The 21,033-nt window shown below is 40.4% G+C and overlaps 1 protein-coding gene across 3 annotated transcripts in view; it reads right to left on the reverse strand.

Annotated features, from left to right (window-relative positions):
• Positions 1-4,984: 4,984 nt before the first annotated feature.
• uchl5 (ubiquitin carboxyl-terminal hydrolase L5) overlaps positions 4,985-21,033 on the reverse strand; it is a 48,260-nt gene continuing 32,211 nt past the window's right edge. For 2 of the 3 annotated variants that reach the window (XM_041208286.1, XM_041208285.1), the window contains 4 exons: positions 19,846-19,948; positions 7,913-8,026; positions 6,989-7,087; positions 4,985-5,392 (listed from right to left, as the gene is read on the reverse strand). In XM_041208286.1, coding sequence (XP_041064220.1) covers positions 5,348-5,392; positions 6,989-7,087; positions 7,913-8,026; positions 19,846-19,948 — 361 coding nt within the window. In that variant the 3' untranslated portion in view covers positions 4,985-5,347. Of the gene's footprint in view, positions 5,393-6,988; positions 7,088-7,912; positions 8,027-16,295; positions 17,300-19,845; positions 19,949-21,033 lie in introns of those variants that run through there. The other variant, XM_041208287.1, reaches the window with a different exon arrangement.

Below are 21,033 nucleotides of genomic sequence, written 5' to 3' on the forward strand. Positions count from 1 at the left end.
AGGCCATTCGGCCCCTTGAGATTGCTCCCCCATTTAATAAGATCATTGCTGATGTGATAGTAACCTCAAATCGACATCCCGCCTGCCCCCGATAACCTATCATCCCCTAGCTTATCAAGAATCTATCTACCTCCAAATATTCCAAGACTGCTTCCACCACCTTTTCAGGAAGAGAGTTCCATAGACTCATGACCCTCTGAGAGAAAAAAATGTTACCTCATCTCCACTTTAAATGGGCGACCCCTTATTTTTAAACAGTGACCCCTGGCTCTAGCTTCTCCCACAAGAGGAAACGTCCTCTCCACGTTCACATATATTTTCTGTCATCTGCTCACACACAATGAAAGATGGTCCATGTTTTTTCAATCTAGCTCCACTCGCCCTAGAAAACAAAGCCGATCAAAACATTAATTCTGTTTCGATTTCTTTCAATGTTCGACAAATAGATCTTTTGTCTCAAAAATATTTTTAAAACTGAGTAGGCCCAGAAGGAAATTTCATGTTTCTGTGCATCATATATCCCATTAAAATTCTCTCTGCTTAATCCTCCCACGTAGTGAATTAAGTCTACTTGGTTATCAGGCTTCAAACTTAACCTTTCCAAAAATAAAAATTCTAGCTTTCATTCCCACCCACAATAAAGTTATGTAACCAAATATATCATTATATTCTAGACTGAGAAGTTGGCATTCCTCCTAAAGTCCCTGCCCCCTCCACTCCCAGTCAGCCAGAAATAAGTTAAAGTTCCACTATTAAGAATTAACTGATTCTATTTTGTGACTTTTTCTTATGAATGCTCAAATTAAATGGATAAATTGAGACTGTAAATGGACATTGGAGACCTTAATCAGAGTAACAAATTCCTAGCAAGTAGTCCAAATGTTGTCAAAATCATGTTCTTGAACGTCAAAATACAAACAATAGGTTGTTTCATATTCGCTACAACTAATTATAGATAAATATTTCCAGTTAAAATACTGTAAGACTGATGTAATTTGATCAATTGCCACTTTGGCACAAGATTTATACAGGCAGTAACTTGACTGGTTACCCAGGCCCACTGTTACTTCAATTTGCTGCTGCCTGTTTATATCTCCGTGATATTTTACATGGCAGTTGCTGTTAGTGAAAGATGAAAATGATGTGGTAACCTCCACAAGGTGCTCTGAGTGAACTGGGCAAGCAACCAGCCAGACCGAAGTACTGTGAAATGAACAGCGCTAAGTCTTGAATCGAAGAAGTGTGAGTCAGAATGATGAATTCAATGGTAGAACAGATACAGATAGCGAAAGGAACGATTAGATTAAGAGAGAGCAAAAAGATGAAGAAAACGTTTTTAAAAAATTTAATCCCCATCAGCATTCAAAACCTGAAGGAATGAGACTCCACACTCTTCATAGTACAATTTCAGTCCCAGAGGGGTTGATTTGAAGTGAGTAACACTTAATCATGTGACTAAAAGGGTACTGATATTGATTGATTTTATTTGACAACTTTCTGAGGCAAGTTTACTTCCCATCTACAGTGCAAGTACAGGAACTTCCCACTGTTTAATGCATTTGACTGACGAGCCAAATATATAGATGCTGTTTTTGCGAAACAAGCAGCGGAGCTGTACATCTGTGATAGCAGCTTCTCAAGGGAAATTAGGAATGGGCAATAAATGCTGGCCTACCCAGTGACACCAACATCCCGTGAAAGGGTAAAAAGACAAAATTAATGGTCCTTTACTTCAATGCACGTAGTACTCGGAACAAAATAAATCAATTAACAGCATAAATAAAGGTTAATGAGTATGATCTTATTATGGAGACGTGATTACAAGGAGATCAAAGCTGGGAACTAAATTTTCAGGGGTATGTGACTTTCGAAAGGACAGACAAGAAAGGGTGGTGGGGTAGCTTTGTTAGTATGAGTTGGAATAAGTACAATAGCAAGAAAGGATCTTGGATCAGAAGATGTAGAATCCATATGGGTGGAGGTAAGAAATAACAAGAAGACATTGGTGGAAATAGTCTATAGGCACCCTGACAGTAGCTATACTGTAGGACTGTGAATAAACCAGGAGATAATGAGGGCATGTAAACAAGGCAGTACATAATTATGGGTGATCTTCATGTAGTTTGGGAAAATCAAATTGGCAGAGGGAGACACGAGCAAGAATTCATAGAGGGTATTCAGGACACTTTCTCAGAACAATATGCTGTGAATCAACCAGGGATCTGGTAATGTGTAATGAGACAGGCTTAATAAATGATCTCAGAGTAAAGGATTCCAGAGGAAACAGTGAATTTATATGGTAGAATTTAGCATTCCATCTGAGAGTGAGAACCTTGGGTCAGAAACAACTGTGCTTAGCAGAAAAGACAGTTGATGAACAATGGCAGATGTTTAAGAAAATAGTTCATGACTCTAAACAAAGATACATCCCAGTGAGGAAGAAGGATTCAGGGAAAGGGATAAACCAACCATGGTTAACCAAGGAAGTTAAGGATAGTATCAAATTGAAAGGAAAAACATACAATGTTGCAAAGATTAATGGTAAGCCAGAGTATTGGGAAAGTTTTAAAAAAAACCAACAAAAGGTGACCAAAAAAATAATTAAGAGGGAGAGAATAAACTTTGAGGGACCAGGAAATGGCAGAGGAGTTGAATAAATACTTTGCACGAATAGCATTCCAGAAATACTAAATAATCAAGGGGCAAAAGCAGGGGGGTGGGTGGGGAGGAGGAAATAAATACAATAATTATCACTAGAGAAAAAGTACCAGGGAAAGTAATGGGGCTTAAGGCCGATATATCTCCTGGTCCCCTGGACCTAGGATATTAAAGGAAGTAGCTACAGAGATAGTGGATGCACTGGTACTAATCTTCCAAGAACCCTTAGATTCTGGAAAGGTCCCAGAGGATTGGAGAACAGCAAATGTAACACCCTTATTCAAAAAAGGGAAGGAGACAAAAACCAGGTAACTGTAGGCCAGTTAGCCTAACATCTGTGAAAAATGTTGGAGTGTATTATACAAGTTGCAATTGTAGAGCATTTAGAAATACATAATCTAATCAAGCAGGGTCAGCATGGCTTCATGAAGGGCCTAGCAAATTTATTACAATTCTTTGGGGAGGTAACAAACGGAATAGATAAAGGAGAACGAGTAGATGTAATATATTTGGATTTTCAAAAGGCGTTCGATAAGGTAACGCACATAAGGCTACTTAATAAGATAAGAACCCATAGTGTTGTGGGTAGTGTATTAGCACGGATAGAGGATTGGCTAACTAATAGAAGACAGTTGGGATAAGGGGGGCATTTCCAGGATGGCAACCTGTAACTAGTGGAGTGCCACAGGGATCAGTACTGGGGCCTCAGTTATTTACAATATATATTATAATGACTTAGATGAGGCAAGTGAATGTATCGCCAAGTTTGCGGATTACACAAAAATAGGTGGAAAGGCAAGTGGTGAGGATGGCACAAGGAGTCTACAGAGGGATATAGCTCGAGTGGGCAAAAACTTGGCAGATGGAATATAATGTGGGAAAATGTGAGATTATTGCAGGAAGAATAGAATGTTATTTAAATGGAGAAAGACTGCAGAAGGCTGCAGCACAGAGGGATTTGGGAGTCCTTGCCCATAAAGCAAACATACAAGTTCAACAGGCAAAAGGGAAGGCAAATGGAATGTTTGTCTTTATTTCAAAGGGAGTGGAATATAAAAATAGGGAAGTCTTGCTAAAACTATACAAGGAACCAGTTAGACCACATCTAGAATACTGAGAACAATTTTGGTCCCCTTATTTAAGGAAAGATAAACTGGCATTGGAGGCAGTCCAGAGAAGGTTCACTGGGTTGATCCCAAGTATGGAGGGATTTTCTTATGAGGCGAGGTTCAATAGGTTGGGCCTGTACTTATTGGAGTTTAGAAGAATGAGAGGTGACCTTGAAACATATAAGATTCTTATGTGGCTTGACAGGGTTGGTGCTGAGAGGTTGTTTCCCCTTGTGGGAGAGTTTAGGACCAGAGGGCATAATTTTGGAGTAAGCGGTTACCCATTTAAGACAGAGATGAGGAGGAATTTCTTCTCTCGGAGGGTAGTGAATCTGTGGAATTCTTTACCGCAGGGGGCTGTAGTGGCTGGGTTGTTAAGTATGTTCAAGGTTGAGATAGACAGATTTTTAATCAGTAAAGGAATCAAGGATTATGGGAAGAAGGCAGGAAAATGGAGTTGAGGATTACCAGATCAGCCATGATCTCACTGAATGGCGGAGCAGACTCGAAGGGCCGAATGGCCTACTTCTGCTTCTACGCCTTATGGTCTTATGGCACCTAACTGGGAAAAGTGGAAATGAAACGGATTTTAAAACTGAGGTTAAACAATCTCTTTCTTCTGAATGGTGAGCACATATAAACCATAAATCAACACTTGATCCCAATTTTGTCTATATGCACAGGGTTTGAATTTGATCGATTTAAAATGGCAAATACAGAATCATCAAGATGATTCAGATACAACCAGCAAAACAGCATTTATATAACCTTACTAAATTTACTGGGCTGCTGGACAGGGATGAGGGATGAGCAAAACAATTGTGGATTTCCTTTTACGAGAGGTTTTGGTCAGTTTTTAATAAGTTCTTTCAAAAATACAACCATTCTCAGGAGTAAAAGCAGTCCAAACTCCAGATTTCTGAAATTCTGTCCCCTGCCCCCCCCCACCCATCCCATGGACAGAAGTCTCCACATCTGGGTACAAGAAACAGAGGCACGTTAACCATTTGAGACAAAATAATCTTTCTGACTTTGCTGCTATTTCTGAAAATGTTGGATGACAATTTGTTGCTTTAAAATAGATAATTTCTAGCACTAGAATCAAACACCTGCTTTTCTCCAAGGTATTGTGCGCTCAGAGAACTCAAACTTGTAATCACTGAGTTTAGTTAGGCTGGTAGAGTGAAACAAAAGCATGTAGAGACGAGGATCAAAGGTTTTTTTAAATAATTTTTATTTAGCATTTAATATCTTATCATGCACCTAGTCAATTCCATTACTCAACACAAGACAGAGAAATCATTTGAAATTGGATTGTAAAGTGTCAGCAGCACTTGAACTACTTTTAAGGGGAGAAAAAATATTTAAAAACAAACCTCTTTCGTATTAAACATGGTACATAGTGCATGCACGTGATGCAAATGGGGAACATTTAACAGTCTTGTACGTGACATATAATTACAAATGAGAGTGCTTTGCACTCGTTAACTATCTGAAAAGTCCACTGGTTATAGGTCAGATTTCACTTCTTAAAACAGAATTATCAGCAGCAAATGGTCACAAAGTCATCGGTGGGAGTTTTACTTGGCTTCTTGAGCTTTCTTGGCATTCTGTTTTTCTTTAGCCTGTGTTGATGAATAAATACATTATTTTGTCATGTGAATCCAGCAAGATGTAATCAACTTTATTTTTCTTTCCCTTTAACTTTGATTGGAATTCTGTAATCGGGTAGAGTAGTGATCTACCCTCCTAATTATCTGACAATGTTCAACATTTCTCAGCCTGAGACATATTGTATGGGATATTGTTGGTATTTATGCATGAGAAAATAACACCAATGTGGTTCTTCACTGTGCTGTCAAAACTCTATTGCGCACACCCTTTGAAACCCTCAATGGTGCTCATCAGGTTGAGCTGGAAACTTTGCGAACCATTAGCTCAATCTCAACCTGCACCTAAGTTGCTTTAAACTTTGTTGAAAAGTTGTATTATATCAAATATACACGCACATATACCCATACACACATTACATACATACTTCCCTGAACTTGGCCTGCTGTCACATGACCAAAGCTGCTGGCAGATGGAGAACATACTGTGTCAGGATGAAACCCTTAGATCTGATCATTTGTCATGCGATTGGTGGGGGCTTGTCTACTCTTGTTTTTTCCTAAAAAGAGCTCTTATCACTATGCATGATGCCTTTCTCTTAGGACAAATCCTAAGCCTCTATTGCTACCTAATGTTGGGACGTGCTGACCATGTCAAACCCTGTAATAAAGTACAGGGCAGTGGGCTATTGTATGGCTTCTCATGGCACAGAGTTCCAGTTTACCAGATTGACAGAGATTGAATCTGGCCAACAACAACAGAGATTCTGCAGATCAACAATGTTTAGTCCTACATTTTTCTCTTGCTTCCTTAGGTTCCTCCAAATAGTGCACTACTCCCAAACTAAGAGGGCACAGGTTCTGCTCCCCAGGCCTATACTTGCGTCACTCTTTGAACAGCCAGTTGAAAGAGCATACTCATAATATAATTGGCTTTGATTTTCCTTTTTTACAACTCTCCGTCAGCAAAGTAGCTCATTGCTGTTTCACAATTCCCTAAACAACCCTCATCAGATCACCATGTGGAGAATCACAGTGCAGAATTCATGTCCTACCATGCAATAAAAGCACATATACCATTGGGCATCACTTCCTTCACATCTCCAAGACAACAAGAGTATAGCTGAACACAAAGTGTACAGTCATATAATTATTTGAGCTGACCACTTTAATAAAACTGAATAGGTAGGAGGCATCATCTGTGGAAAGGAAGACAGAGTTAACGTTTTGAGTCTGTATGACTCTTCATCAGATGAAGAGTCATACAGACTCGAAACGTTAACTCTGTCTCACTTTCCATGGATGCTGTCAGACCTGCTGAGTTTTTCCAGCCACTTTTGTTTTTGTTTCAGACTTCCAGCATCCGCAGTATTTTGCTTTTAATTTAGGTAGGAGGCATGTTGTTTTACCTTCACTACAAACAAAATCAACAGTATGTGACTAACTTACTGAGGAACTACCTAACTAGACTGTGGGTGTATCTAGACTTTCAACTGCAGCAGTTGAAGAAGGGGACTCACCTTCCCAAAAGCAAGTAGGGATGGATGATAAGTGCTTGTTGCCAGCAACGCCTCCATCCCTTGAATGAATTATAAATAAAGAGACACTCGCCTTTTCTACTAGTGGTATTAACTGCTGGTGCTCTGCCAGAGTCTTCAAAAGTTCCATGATAAAGGGCAAATAGTTGTGTTTTCGTCTGACGTTTTCAATCTGAAAGAAGGCGAACACAATAAAGTTAACAAATATACTAAAATAAAAACACACAGTGAACATATCTAACACAGCCATCCAGGAGAATTGCCAAGCTGGCTTTAATTCGCAGGTTCCACTTCTTAGGGATCTCAGTTACAGGAACCTAGCTCACAACAATCAAAACTTGCATTCTTAGAGATTTTAAAACAGAAAAAAAACACTACAGAAGCACAGTCACAAAAATAATGAATCAAAGAATGAAGTATCAGATGGGATAACAAAAAACTTGGTCAAAGAGTTGGTTTTAAAGAGGATCTTAGAGAAACAGAGGAAGGTGGAAAGATGGGGGGAAGTTAGGGAGAGAATTTCAGAGTGTGGAGCCTTGGTTTTTGAAGACACGACTGCCAATGGTGGGGTGAAGGAACCAGAGACGCACACGAGGCTAGAGTCAGGGTAAACACAGAGTTCTGATTGGAGGGTGGGCCTGTTTGTTTCCTGTGTGGCATATGCCAAATTGCTGCATAGCCACACACCTGCAACGGCTTAGAGGGAACAAAGTGTGACCCCATTTCACTTACAGTTTAACTCCAGTATAATGGCAGCATTGGCTGTTATAATAGTGCTTTTTGTCACTAGTCTTACTGAAGTTCATGGCAATGTTCAACCAACAAATAAGCTTTGCTTTAAAATAAATCGGATTGAAATGTACACGTGTCTTTTTTTTCCAAATTGTACCTGGATTTTCAACATTTTGTGGTTTCATTTTGCTTTCTTCCTAATACTAGCTAAAACTTTTTGAATGCAGTGGCCCACTATACAGCAATCAGTTTTGGTAAAACCTACCTTATAACGCTTTAATTTCTGATTTTCTTCTTCAATCAGCATCTGATATTTAGCTACTTCTGACTGAATCGAGTTTATGATACTGTTGCTCTGGTCTGTATCCATGGGTTCTTCCTGCACAGAGAAAGCATAGATAGAAAGAACCTTTTTAGTATTCAATCTACTGTTAAGCATCAAAACGCATAGCCATTTTTAAATCATTAATCATTTCTTAGGTACACAGTTTTCTAGAATTTGCAGATAAGGGACACAGAGAAATTTGAAATTAAATTAAATCATGAAAGGTTAAATAATAACATGAGAAAATGGCTGCTGACCCACTTGTAGTCCCCACTATCTGTGACTGTGTCTCATAACAGAGTTCAGTCAACTCTTCTAAACTCAATGTTGCTTAATTTAAATAATCTAATAATTCACATACTTTCAGGACTAAATTCCACTTTGCTCGGCATTTACATTACTTAATTCAGATTGTTAGATAATTCACTTTATTTTTAAGCACAAATATGACCGCTATCAATAACAGCAGGTGTGTGGGAGCTGTGCCAGGAAATTCTACAACATCCAAGCTTTCAGTTTTAAAACCGTTAAAACAGAGGGCCGAGGAGAAATAACTTAAAAGTTAACATAAGGGGTCTTGAAGAAATAAACTGAAAGGGGGATACATAAAAAAAAGGAAACTAGAAGGCAGAAATAGACAAATGACTTGGTAATGCAGTACATCGAAACGTTAGTGCAGAGCAACAACATGCAAATTTAGTTCTAAGTGAAAAGGCACAGGTCAAACACTTCTATAAGGGGAGAAAAGGTAAATGACTTCTGGTTGCTTGTGCGCACCTTCAGTGGGCGGCCTGAGCTTAAATCCAGAGAGTTACATCATGCAGCAATGAAGACAGATAAAATGAAAGGAAAATAAAGTGCATTATCAAAAGGAGAAAGAGAAGGCGGAAAGAGTCCAATGCAAAAAGTAATATTAAAAAAACAAATTGAAATAAAAAAATTGGAATAAAAAGGTCCAAATGAGTCCCAAATGCACAGCACAAAGATGACTGCAATCCTAAAGAATAAAACAAAATGTGTAACGAAGTCAAAAGGGTACAACTCTTAGCTTGTGGCCATGTTAACTACCAACATAACAAAGAGGAACTGAAAACACATGGAAGTTGAATGAACATCCACTTTTTGAACTATAGATAGCTTTAGCCGAGTTCCGGACCAAATTATTCAGAAAGGTTAAGAGATGCATATTATCGTGCAGCATGGCGTCAACCCCGGGACCTAAAGGCATACTATAGGTTTTAAACCGAAATGTTCAAAAGTTGTCATTACTCAGCCATACACAGTATATAGCCATGATTTATAATTCAAATTTATGCTTCTGTTTGGGTTTTAAAGTTGGGGACGCATTTTGCATTATGGATCATATCCTCCCTAAGCATTTCCTCTGGTTTCCCTCCTAATGAAAGAGTCTCACTGAATACTACTGACCAAAGTGCACACTGTACTAGTACACAGTCAGCTATTGCTTCATTCCGCTATTCCAGGGCACTGAGTTGACAACTTTTCCTCCCAACTTCACTCCAAGCTGCAAATGCTCATTTAAAACCAGAGACAGCCCATCAGTGTAGTCACAGGGAGAAACGTTTAAAATCAGCAGCAGGTAGAAACTTAGGATTGAAATGAGAAAGAACAGAAAGAAAAAAATGAATCATTAACGTCAGTTGATAAGAAATTGAGAATTTTGTGGGCAGAACCTTTGTAACGTTATCAGTGCCTTATAATAGTCATGATCTCTTTGGATGGTAGCCTAGGGAAGGGGAGAAGATATTGCTTTACATGTGAGCTTATAAAATATATTGAAAGCAGTGCTGAATGGGACAATGTTGAAAGTCAGTGAAGCAAAGCCAAAAGCAGCCCAGGGGAAAGCTAACCAAGACATAGGAAAAAATAGTGGCGAATGTCAAGAATATCATAATCCAGTTGGAGATACTCAAATGAAGACTTATTGCAAAGGCCAACTTTCCAACAAGATGGTCAACAAGTAGATGGAGCAACTTGAATCAGAGATAATTAGGACTAAACTTTTACAGGAAACAGTTAAACAATTAAGGATAACTAAGCTGAAGATATAGTACACCAAGCAGTAATTGCAATCACGTGATCGTTAACCTACTAAATATTATGAATCTCCACAGCCCAAGGGAACAAAATGTCCCAGAAGTTGGGATTAGAGGGGAAGATGGATAAGTCACAGAAGATCAGGGGAGACAGGAAGCCAATGAAGTGGGTGTGATCTAGTCAGTATCATTGCAACTGTCAGGATGTGGAGACCCAACTTCCACAAATAAATCAACACCAGAGCTTACCCATAAACTTGAGAAGGAACCAGTGGCACCCAGCAGTATATAGAAGATGACCAAACTCAACGTCATCTTCCCTGGAAACATCACAGAGACAGAAGGGAAGCCACTGGTTAAGTTTACGTTTCCAATGTATTGAGGTCCAGAGCACGACCAAGATCCCATTACATATACCCCTCAGTGCAAAGTTCACTTTGTCTTGCATTCTTTAGGTAATAAAATTCTCCTTATCCTCCAAAATATGCTAAATGCTTTTGAAAACTTACTTAACAGCCAGCTGGGCTGAGTTCCAGAAGAAATTTCATGCTGTACTCTGTCAAAGGGATAAGGCATCCAAAGCAACAACAAACCTTGACATTGATTTATTTTCCATATGGCTGACTGGTGAAAATGGTCCTTAAGAAAGCTGATCAGCTAACGGGCAAAGGGAGCACCAAGGTACTAGAAACAATCTGTGTTCTGTACAGAATTAATTGACATTAGACAAAGCAGTGAAGAGGTGTTTCCATTGGCCAGTTTCTCATTTTCTCTTCTTCTGAAGCCCTTAAGTCAATGGGTTTCTTCCAGTCTTTCACTCAAATGGCCATTCTTCATGTTTAAGCCCAGGCTGTAAATGCTACCAAGATATGCTCCATGGGAATCATCATAGTAGAAATGCATGCTGTCTTTACCGGATGTTTCCTTTCTCAGCAGTGGGGACTTTGCCTGATTTTTCCCTCACTAACTCAGGGATGCTGTGGCCAACTATGATATACCAGCAGCCACCCAAACTAGAATCAGGTCAAGCACAGACCAGGAACTGAACAAAAATTTCTGGTCTTTTTTTTATTCATTCATGGGATATGGTAGTCGCTGATCTGGCTAGCATTTATTTCCCATCCCCAAGTGCCCTTGAAAAGGTGGTGGTGAGCTGTTGTCTTGAACCACTGCAGTGCATGTGGCATAGGTATACCCACGGTGCTGTTAGGGGAGTTCCAAGATATTGAACCAGTGACAGTGAAGGAATGGCGATTTATTTCCAAATCAGGATGGTGAGTGACTTGGCAGGGAACCTCCAGGTGCTGATGTTCCAATCTATCTGCTGCTCTCGTCCTTCTAAATGGTAGTGGTCGTGGATTTGGAAGGTGCTGTTGGAGGTGTCTTGGTGAATTCCTGCAGTGCACCTTGTAGATGGTACACACTGCTGCCCTGTGCATCAGTGATGGAATGAGTGAATGTTTGTGTATGGGGTACCAATCAAATGGTGTGCTTTGCCCTGGATGATGTCGAGCTTCCTGAGTGTTGTTGGAACTGCACTCATCCAGGTAAGTAGAGTATTCCATCACACTCCTGACTTGTGCCTTGTAAATGGTGGAGGAGCTTTGGGGAGTCAGGAGGCGAGGTACTCGCCGCAGGATTCCTAGCCTCTGACCGGCTCCACAGTATTTATATGGGTAGTCCAGTTCAATTTCTGGTCAATGGTAACCCTCAGGATGTTGATAGTGGGGGAGTCGGAAATGGGAATACCTTTGAATATCATGGGGCAATGGATAGATTCTCTCTTATTGGAGATGGTCATTGCCTGACACTTGTGGCATGAATGTTAATTGCCACTTGTCAGTCCAAACCTGGATACTGTCCAGGTCTTGCTGCATTGAACATCGACTGCTTCAGTATCTGAGGAGTCACGAATGGTGTTGAACATTGTACAATCATCAGCGAACATCCCCACTTTTGACCAATAGGTGGAAGGTCATTGATGAAGCAGCTGAAGGTGGTTGGGCCGAGGACACTACCATGCGGAACTCCTGCAGTGATGTCCTGGAGCTGAGATGATTGACCTCCAACAACCGCAACCATCTTCCTCCATGCTAAGGATGACTCCAACCAGTGGAGAGTTTTCCCCCTGATTCCCATTCACTCCAATTTTGCTCGGGCTCCTTGATTCAAAGACAGTCACTCTCACCTCATCTCTGGAGTTCAGTTCTTTTGTCCATGCTTGAACTAAGGTCTTTGGTGAGGTCAGATGATTAGTGCTACTGGCAGAACCCAAACTGAGCATCAGTGAGCAGGTTATTCTAACTCTCCATGACCCCTTCCATGATGGAGAGTCGACTGATGGGGCGGTAATTGTCTGGTTTGGATTTGTCCTGCTTTTTGCGGACAGGGCATCCTTGGGCAATTTTCCACATTGCCGGATAAATGCCAGTGTTGAACCTGTACTGGAACAACTTGGCTAGCGGCGCAGCACGTTCTGGAGCACAAGTCTTCAGTCCTATTGCCGGAATATTGTCAGGGCCCGTAGCCTTGAAGTATCCAGTGCCTTCAGCCGTTTCTTGTTATCACGTGGAATGAATCGAATTGGCTGAAGACTGGCATCTGTGATTCTGAAAACCTCCGAAGGAGGCTGAGATGAATCATCCACTTGACACTTCTGGCTGAAGAGTTTTGCAAATGTCTTATCTTTTGCACAGGGCTCCCCTAATATTGAGGATGGAGAGTTTTGTGGAGCCTCCTCCTCTAGTGAGTTGCTTAGTTGTCCACTATCATTTGCAACTGGATGGAGCAGGACTGTAGAGCCTAAATCTGATCCATTGGTTGTGGGATCTCTTAGCTCTGTCTATCACTTGCTGCTTGCTTTGTTTGGCACACAAATAGTCCTGTGTTGTAGCTTCACCAGGTTGACACCTCATTTTATTTATGCCTGGTGCTGCTCCTGGCTTCCTGTACTCCTCATTGAACCAGGGTTGAACCCCTGGCTTGGTGGTAATGGTGGGCTGGGAGAAATGCCAGGCCATGAGGTTACAGATTATGATTGAGTACAATTCTGCTGCTGCTGATTGCCCACAGCACCTCATGGCTGCCCAGTCTTGAATTGCTAGATCTGTTCAAAATCTAATGTACATAGCATGGTGATGGTGCCATATATTCCTCAAAGCGAAGGCGGGACTTCATTTCCACATGGACAGTGAGGTGGTCAGATTGGTGAGGATGAGGTCAAGTATGTTTTTTTTACTCTTGTTGGTTCCCTCACCACCTACCACAGACCCAATCTAGCAGCTATGTTCTTTAAGACTCGGCCAGCTCGGTCTGTGGTGGGGCTACCGAACCACTCTTGGTGATGGACATTGAAGTCCCCCGGCCAGAGCATATTCTGCGCCCTCTAGTACTTCCTCCAAGTGGTGTTCAACATGGAGGAGTACAGGTTCATCAGCTGAGGGGTGGGCGGGGGGGGGAGACGACTGTACATGGTAATCAGCAGGAGGTTTCCTTGCCCATGTTTGACCTGATGCCATGAAACTTCATGGGGTCTGGAGCTGATGTTGAGGACTCCCAGGGCAACTCCTTCCCTACTGTTTACAGCTGTGCTGCCACCTCTGCTAGATCTGTCCTGCTGGCAGGACTGGGCATACTCAGGGCTGGTGATGGTGGTGCCTGGGACATTATCCGTAAGGTTTTATTCCATGGCTATGACTATGTCAGGTTGTTGTTTGCCTAGTCTATGAGACAGCTCTCCCAATTTTGGCACAAGCCCCCAGATGTTAGTAAGGAGGACTTTGCAGAGTTGACAGGACCGAGTCTGTCATTGTTGTTTCTGGTGCCTAACTCGATGCCAAGTGGTCCATCCGGTTTCACTCCTTATAGACTTTGTAGCAGTTTGATATAACTGAGTGGCTTATTGACCATTTTAGAGGGCTGTGGATTTGGAGTGACAGGTAAGGACAGCAGATTTCCTTCTCTAAAAGACATTAGTGAACCAGATCGGTTTTTATAACAATTGGCAATGTTTTCAAGATCATCATTATACTTTTTAATTCCATATTTTTATTGAGTTCTGCTATGGTGGGATTTGAACCCAGGTTTCCTAGAGCATTACCCTGGGTTTCTGGATTACTAGTCCAGTGACATCACCACTGCGCCACCACCTCTCTGTTTGACTCAGTCACAGCTTTTTACGAAACACTCCACAGGGGAGCAATGTTCCAAACAGTCTCAAATTTCATGTAAACTAGATGGTCAAAACGACTTGAGCCAAGGAATCCACACCACTAAATTGTGTTATTGACGTTAGCAATGCCATTTTAGCGTACAAGTAACTGGGGAATGAATAGGTACAAAAGACCCAAACTTTGACCAAAACGTCTTGACTGTACTAAGTGAGACTTTCTGAACTTGGATCTATTGCAAGCAAAGGTTTACCTTTTAAATTACAAAGAGGGAATACAGGACATAACTTTACATGCTTAGTGTTCCTCACCCATCACACTATCTCAACGCTGTACTCCCACGCTCTCCCCAGTGATCCAATCCTCTATTAATAACCCCACAGCAAACTCGAGGTAAGGTAAAATCAAAGGGCTACTTTATTTTACACACACTCAAAATGCAACGAGGGCCTGTTGCTACATAACCCCAGTACATTCACCCAATAAAAGTAGGATAAGGGAAAGAGGTACAGGGCAAAGGCCACAGACAAAATAAGAAATATCATTTCACATGAGTCTAGAGTCCAGAATCAAAAGTCCAATGCTGTATTCTTTCAGTGGTTAGCATGCTGAAGCTGATGCGGGGTAATCCACTTTTCCATTAGTGCTGACTTCCACAATGGGAGAAGCATACAGAAATGAATTAGTCTTGTAGTAGGCACTGGTACAGGAGTTCAGACGTTCCAGTAGAAACAGTGTGGATGAGGGCCAGGTAATTTAAATCTGGACAGAACCCTGGCTCTGCTGCTGTTGGGTCGATGGCAGACTGCCCAAGGCAATATTACAGGTTCTGGCAGGAATTTTTTTTTTGGGGGGGTCATGTGACATAACTCCCACTTCTGCTTGGTTTGTACACTTATTTAAAAAAATCAATGCTTTGGCCTCAGCTAAAGCAATGTATCCAATTGTGGGTATCACATTTTAGGAGGGATGAGGTAGAGAGGGTGCAGAATAGATTTACCAGAATTACATCAGGGCTGAGGAGCTTTAGTCACATAGTGAACTTAAAGAAATAGTGATTATTCTCTCTAGAGCAGAAAAGGTTCAAAATTACCAGGGAGATTGGTAAGAGTAAATAAGGAGAAGCTGTTTCTATTGGCAAGACGGTCAATAATATGATTTCACAGATTGAAGTTAATTGGCAAAAGAACCAGAGGAGAGATGAAGATAGTTTTACATTAATTCTTTTGATTCAGAATCCACTACTTTAAGGGCTGGTAGAAACAGATTCAAGCATAACTTTCAAAAGTGAATTGTACATATACATGAAAATTAGAACTTTTTTTCTTATTCGTTCATGAGATGTGGGCGTCACTGGCTAGGCCAGCATTTATTGCCCATCCCTAACTGCCCCTGTTTAGAGGGCATTTAAGAATCAACCACGTTGTTGTGGATCTGGAGTCACATGTAGGCCAGACCAGGTAAGAATGGCAGATTTCCTTCCCTAAAGGACATTAGTAAACCCGATGGGTTTTTATGACAATCGGCAATGGTTTCATGGTCATCATTCTTTTAATTATTGCAGTGCCATGGGGAAAGAACAGGGGATTGGGACTAATGGATAGCTTTCAAATCCAGGGACTGGCACAATTGGCTAAGTGGTCTCATTTTGTGTTGTATGATTATAGAAGCATTTAGTAAATTAGCCAAATGCTAACTCAGTCCCTTATCAGTGACCAAGAAATGCAGCTTCCTTGAGTTGTAGCAATAAGTGAAGATAAAAAATGCATTGGCACCAGAAAAGGCAACAAATTAACTCAGAAACAGGAAAAAAAACAGATGAAAGCAAAGGCAAGTATTGGAACATGCGTAGAAAGAAATCTGCAAAAATGATCAGGGAGACTGAAGATAACAAAGAGATCAACACCAAAATTGAAGAAAGAAATAACAGGAAAAATAAGGAAAACTTAAAACACAAGACAATGAGTGGCAGTTATTTTAAGAAAAACCTTTTAAGAGCAAGATGAAGAGCATATGCAGCTGCTGACTGGCATACAGATTTAACCCAGTAAAAGGGAGCTAGAACTGCCCAGGATTTGCTGACTAATTATTTTTTTATATAATTAAATGCATATTACCTAAAGAGATTATACATCAGACCAAGAGGTCTCACCTCAGAGAGGAATGGTGCCAATGGCTACTCAGGTGACCCGTCACTGAAAAACAAGTCAGTGACTCAAAGTACATAATGTCTTTGCTAAGTTGGTAATACTACACCAATAGGTTTTCTTCTCTACCACATCGATTTTTGTTTTCTTAATTAGATATATTTTGTCGGAAGGTTATTGGTATTACTAAGTGAAATGAGGCTGATGTAATGCCATGAAAGCAGTTCAGTATTGTTACAACTTTCAGATTTGAAATTTAAAAATCTTTATTAGTTCAATCATTTTCCTTGTCTATATTTTCCAGCAAGCATTGATTGAATAACGTGATGCCTACACATTAGCTCACCAACAAACATTTGCTACTGGTTGAGTAGGTGAACAAAAAAAAACTGGCATGTCCATATTAGCATTTTGGCAACTACTATACGAACTTTATACTGTGATCCTAAGACATTATAACAGTAGTGATAATGTACGCTTTTGCATCGTAACAATACGCCATATGCAGATTTTAGAATAGCAAGTAAAAGGCAAGCTGCTGACTCGTTTTTCATTATAATTGCACCACAGGGTTAATTGTCATGTTTTTGAAGCATGAATTTCTGTGCAAATCCAAGCTCCATTTTGGCACAAAGAAACATAGGTAGCATAGTCAATGCCCGATATGTCAATGTCATATTTTGTGCATAAAAAAAGTAAAAATACAATGTACGCAACCAATAAAATAGTCTAAAAGTTCTCTCAAATACAATTGGAAGACTGAAGTTTTCCTATACTAGCAGGTCGCTTGTGGCATTGCTCTGTGAATTGGATGATGCTTTTCTTTGTAAGGAAGAGAGCACTGTTCCATGTAAAGTGCAAGGCCTCATTCTGCTAAAGTGGTTTGAGTGACTGAACTTTATTTAAAAAAAGATAGCTTTGTCCATCTGCACTGTTCATTTTTGACATAAAGTTCTATGAGAAATATGAAATTTCAGTTAATGGAGTAAATTTGAGACACAAAAATTCAAGTCAAGCGTGAGACTGAAGTGTGACAAGACAACAAGAAATATCGTGTGACATGTATCCTTTTTATTATGTTATTAGAGGGACCCCTGCAGCTTTCCTCACAGTAACATGATTTGCTCCTTTACAAGAATATCTTATCATGACATACATCGTATAATGTATTAATCCGCTAAGGGAAGGTGCATTCAAGGCCATAATGCCAAATTGCTGTTAAATAAACAGAGGTTCAGGTCATTCAGAGTATACTTATCAGCTGATCAAACAAACTGGAATCTGCTGGTCAGTTTTCAGGTTTTTAAGCATATGGCCAACTGCAGTATGCTCATCAGATTCAAGCTATAAGTTAGAAATGCAAGTCCGAAGCCTCCAGAATTTTGAAGATTGCTTTGCATCTCTGACAAAGTACAATTTCTAGACATTCCTGATGCATCACTTTTAATATATTATCTGCGGTCATCCTACAGGATCGCCTTTGTTATCTCAGTTAATATCCTTCTTACGCAGACAGAAGCATTATGCCTGTGGAATTCACAATGTATTTTGCTGTTGGCAGATGGAGCTTTCTCCCTTTAAGGCCCCGATGCTAATAGAGCCTCAAAATTCAACTGTTGTATTGTCAAGAAACTTTACAAATTGGAATATGCTGGTCAGTTTTCTGCCCAGTAGTGCAATGTATTATAGTATTACTTTCTACATGCACATGTTGATGTACTACATATGTCACCTGACTAGATGTAATCAAAATCAAACAACTGCCCATTCAGTTATTGTGCCATGCAGCATTAGCTTTAACAATGGCAATTAATACTTAATAAATGCCACCGCATTATTTTTAAACTCTAGTACACAAACTAGACTTACTCGTGTGATAGTAAATAAAATGGGTTACTTGTCCAAATGGGGTAAAGGTGACACTGCATGTCAACCAACAGTACAATCACAGTACCTTAAGTTTCTTGAAATGGTGAAAGCAGGTTAACCTCATGATGCACACATTCCCTTTAGTGATCATTTGCTAAGTGGGGGAAATCTCACAAATGACTACTTTTCATTCTTTGGCAACTCTCCATACAAGAAAAAAAACACTTCACAGCAAATGTGTTTGACAAAACTGAAGTGCGCAGTCCCAGCACAGGAAGTAGTTTACTTGAGAAGGAGCCTTATGTAATTCATTTATAACCTTGTTGCTCAAGTACTTACTCCAAACTTCACATTCAATAACTTATTATGCTATACATGAGTCAATAGCAGTTTAACTGAACTGATATATTATTGTGAATGCTACTGAACATTAAGGCCAGAAAAGTTCTAAGGTCAATCACTGGTCTGCGCTCATTAACCTTTATGAATGTCTACACATTTTATCAATAAACCTGAACGTGAGAATGGCCATGCACACAAAGCATCAGAAGAGAGTTCTGGCAGCTGTGGAATTATACACCAGCAAAAGCAAAATACTGCAGATTCTGCAAATTTGAAATAAAAACAGAAAATGCTGGAAAAACTCAGGTCAGGCAACATCTGTGGAGAGAAACAAGAGCCAATGTTTCCAAGTTGACCTGATGAAAGGTTATCAACCTGAAACATTGACTCTTGTTTCTCTCTCCACATGCCACCTGATCTGCTGAGTGTTTACAGCATTTTTGTTTTATATACCAGCAAAAGTCAGCACCATCAATAAAGGAAGGTAGATGCATAGCAAGTCTAGTTAGGGGACACCATATTTATTTACCTCTCCAGTGGAATCATTATCCACAATAACAGACGAGGTCCATCTGATGATAACTGAGCAGTACCAAAATGTGGTCTTGCACATATGATACAGCAGTATGCTATACATAGGAATAAAGACAGTACCCCACTAATAACATGAGGAACATTGCATGGATTTATTTGCCAAGAGATGAAATGCAAATAGCAAAATTAATTTTAACAGGGTGTGCAATGAGGCAAGCTGTAGCTCGAGACTTTGCCTTGTAACATTCTGATGGTTTAATTAGAGCACAGTCATCTGAATGTCCGAAGATTATATTTAGAATTTTAGTGATACAAGAAAACACACAGACACCGCTATCTATGCAGAGTGGATTCTGACTACAGACTAATCTCAGAACCAGTCAAGTTGATGTGCAGTTACAGAATCATGGGGGATGAAACAGTTATATATCCCTTTAAAGTACAAGTGAGAAATAAAAGTCTGCTTCAAATACTATTTAGCTTAAAGTTTGTATAAGGGCTGTATATGAATTAAATTCACAAGATACTTTGCTAAACCATAAGGCTCATTACACAATTAGTTACCATTACCACATTTGTTTTCTTCTAGGCATTTTACAAAAAAAGAAATAAAAGATTCAATCTTAGGCTTATTTTCTGCTAAGCATTTTACAAAAAATAAAATATTAAATCTACGAGAAAATATGAAAGCACCAGAAATCAAACAGCAACAGATATGCATTGATAGTTTCTGTGCCATCAAATAAATAACTCACCTCCGACAGCTGTCTCTGTAGGTCTCTAATCTTCCTTTCATATATCATCTTCCTGTCTGACACGATTGCCATAAGGTTAAACCTTATCTCTCCTTCACTGTACCTAGAGCAAAAAAGAATGCCAGGTTTGTACTAAGACACCTAGAACCAACAATGACATTTAGTGAATAAAACCAAACAATAACCTTTAGCCATTTCCAACATGGTAAAATGAGTGCAATAAAAAAAGAACTTGAATTTCTAGTGCATCATTTCTGTTCTTGGGACATCCCAAGGTATTTCACAACAATAAATGAATTTTGAAGTAACCAAACAAACAAACATGGCATGTAAAATGGACATAGCCAGGTCCCTCAAATTGTGAATGAAATGAACAGTAAATTTGTTTAGTTGAGGACAGCCGCCAAAAAACTCTGCTCGATTTTCAGAAATGCCAATGGGATTTTTATGTCCAACTGAAAACATATGTATCTTAGTTTTAATGTCTCATCCAAAAGATATCATCTCCAAAAATACAGCACTCCTACAGAACTATATTGGTACCAGCACTCAAGTCTTGGCTAACATTAACACTCAGCCAAATCCCCTTGTTCGAGGGGGAGGGGGGGTGGGAAGAGTGCGGAAGCGGGCAGGCATGCCTCTGATCAGCGACCTTGATCGGGGGGGGGTGCTCCGCTCAGAAGGTCTACGCGTTCCCTGTGCGAGTTGGGGGGGGGGTTGAGAGTCCCCCAGCCGGGAGTGCGCTCTTTCGCGCACAGATCTCCCTGAGGCTAAGTGCTGCCTCAGGGAGATCGGCGCGGAATTAAAATTTGCAATAAAACTCACATGAGTGGGGACATGTCCATAACTTTTATTGAAACCTTCAACAAAAATTTAAGTACCCTCATGAAACCTCATCCCTCCCGTGGATGAGGTTTCATGCTTTTGCTGAAGCCCACCAGGGCTCCCGGCCTGCCCGCCGACCTTAAGGTTAATCAGGCAGGTCCATTAATGATTTTGATTAGTTTTTCCATGGCCTCAATAGGCCGATGACAGGTCGGCAAGCGTGCAGCTGACTCGGCAACGCCCCCGCCGACCTAAAATGGAAATGACATGGGGTGACGTTGGGAGTTCCACTCGACATCATCCCGTGTCATTTTACATGCCTGTGAGCGGGTCCCGCCCCCGCTCACCAACTGGAAGATCCTG

This window comes from Carcharodon carcharias, chromosome 16, assembly GCF_017639515.1.
Source record: "Carcharodon carcharias isolate sCarCar2 chromosome 16, sCarCar2.pri, whole genome shotgun sequence".
Classification (NCBI taxonomy): domain Eukaryota; kingdom Metazoa; phylum Chordata; class Chondrichthyes; order Lamniformes; family Lamnidae; genus Carcharodon; species Carcharodon carcharias.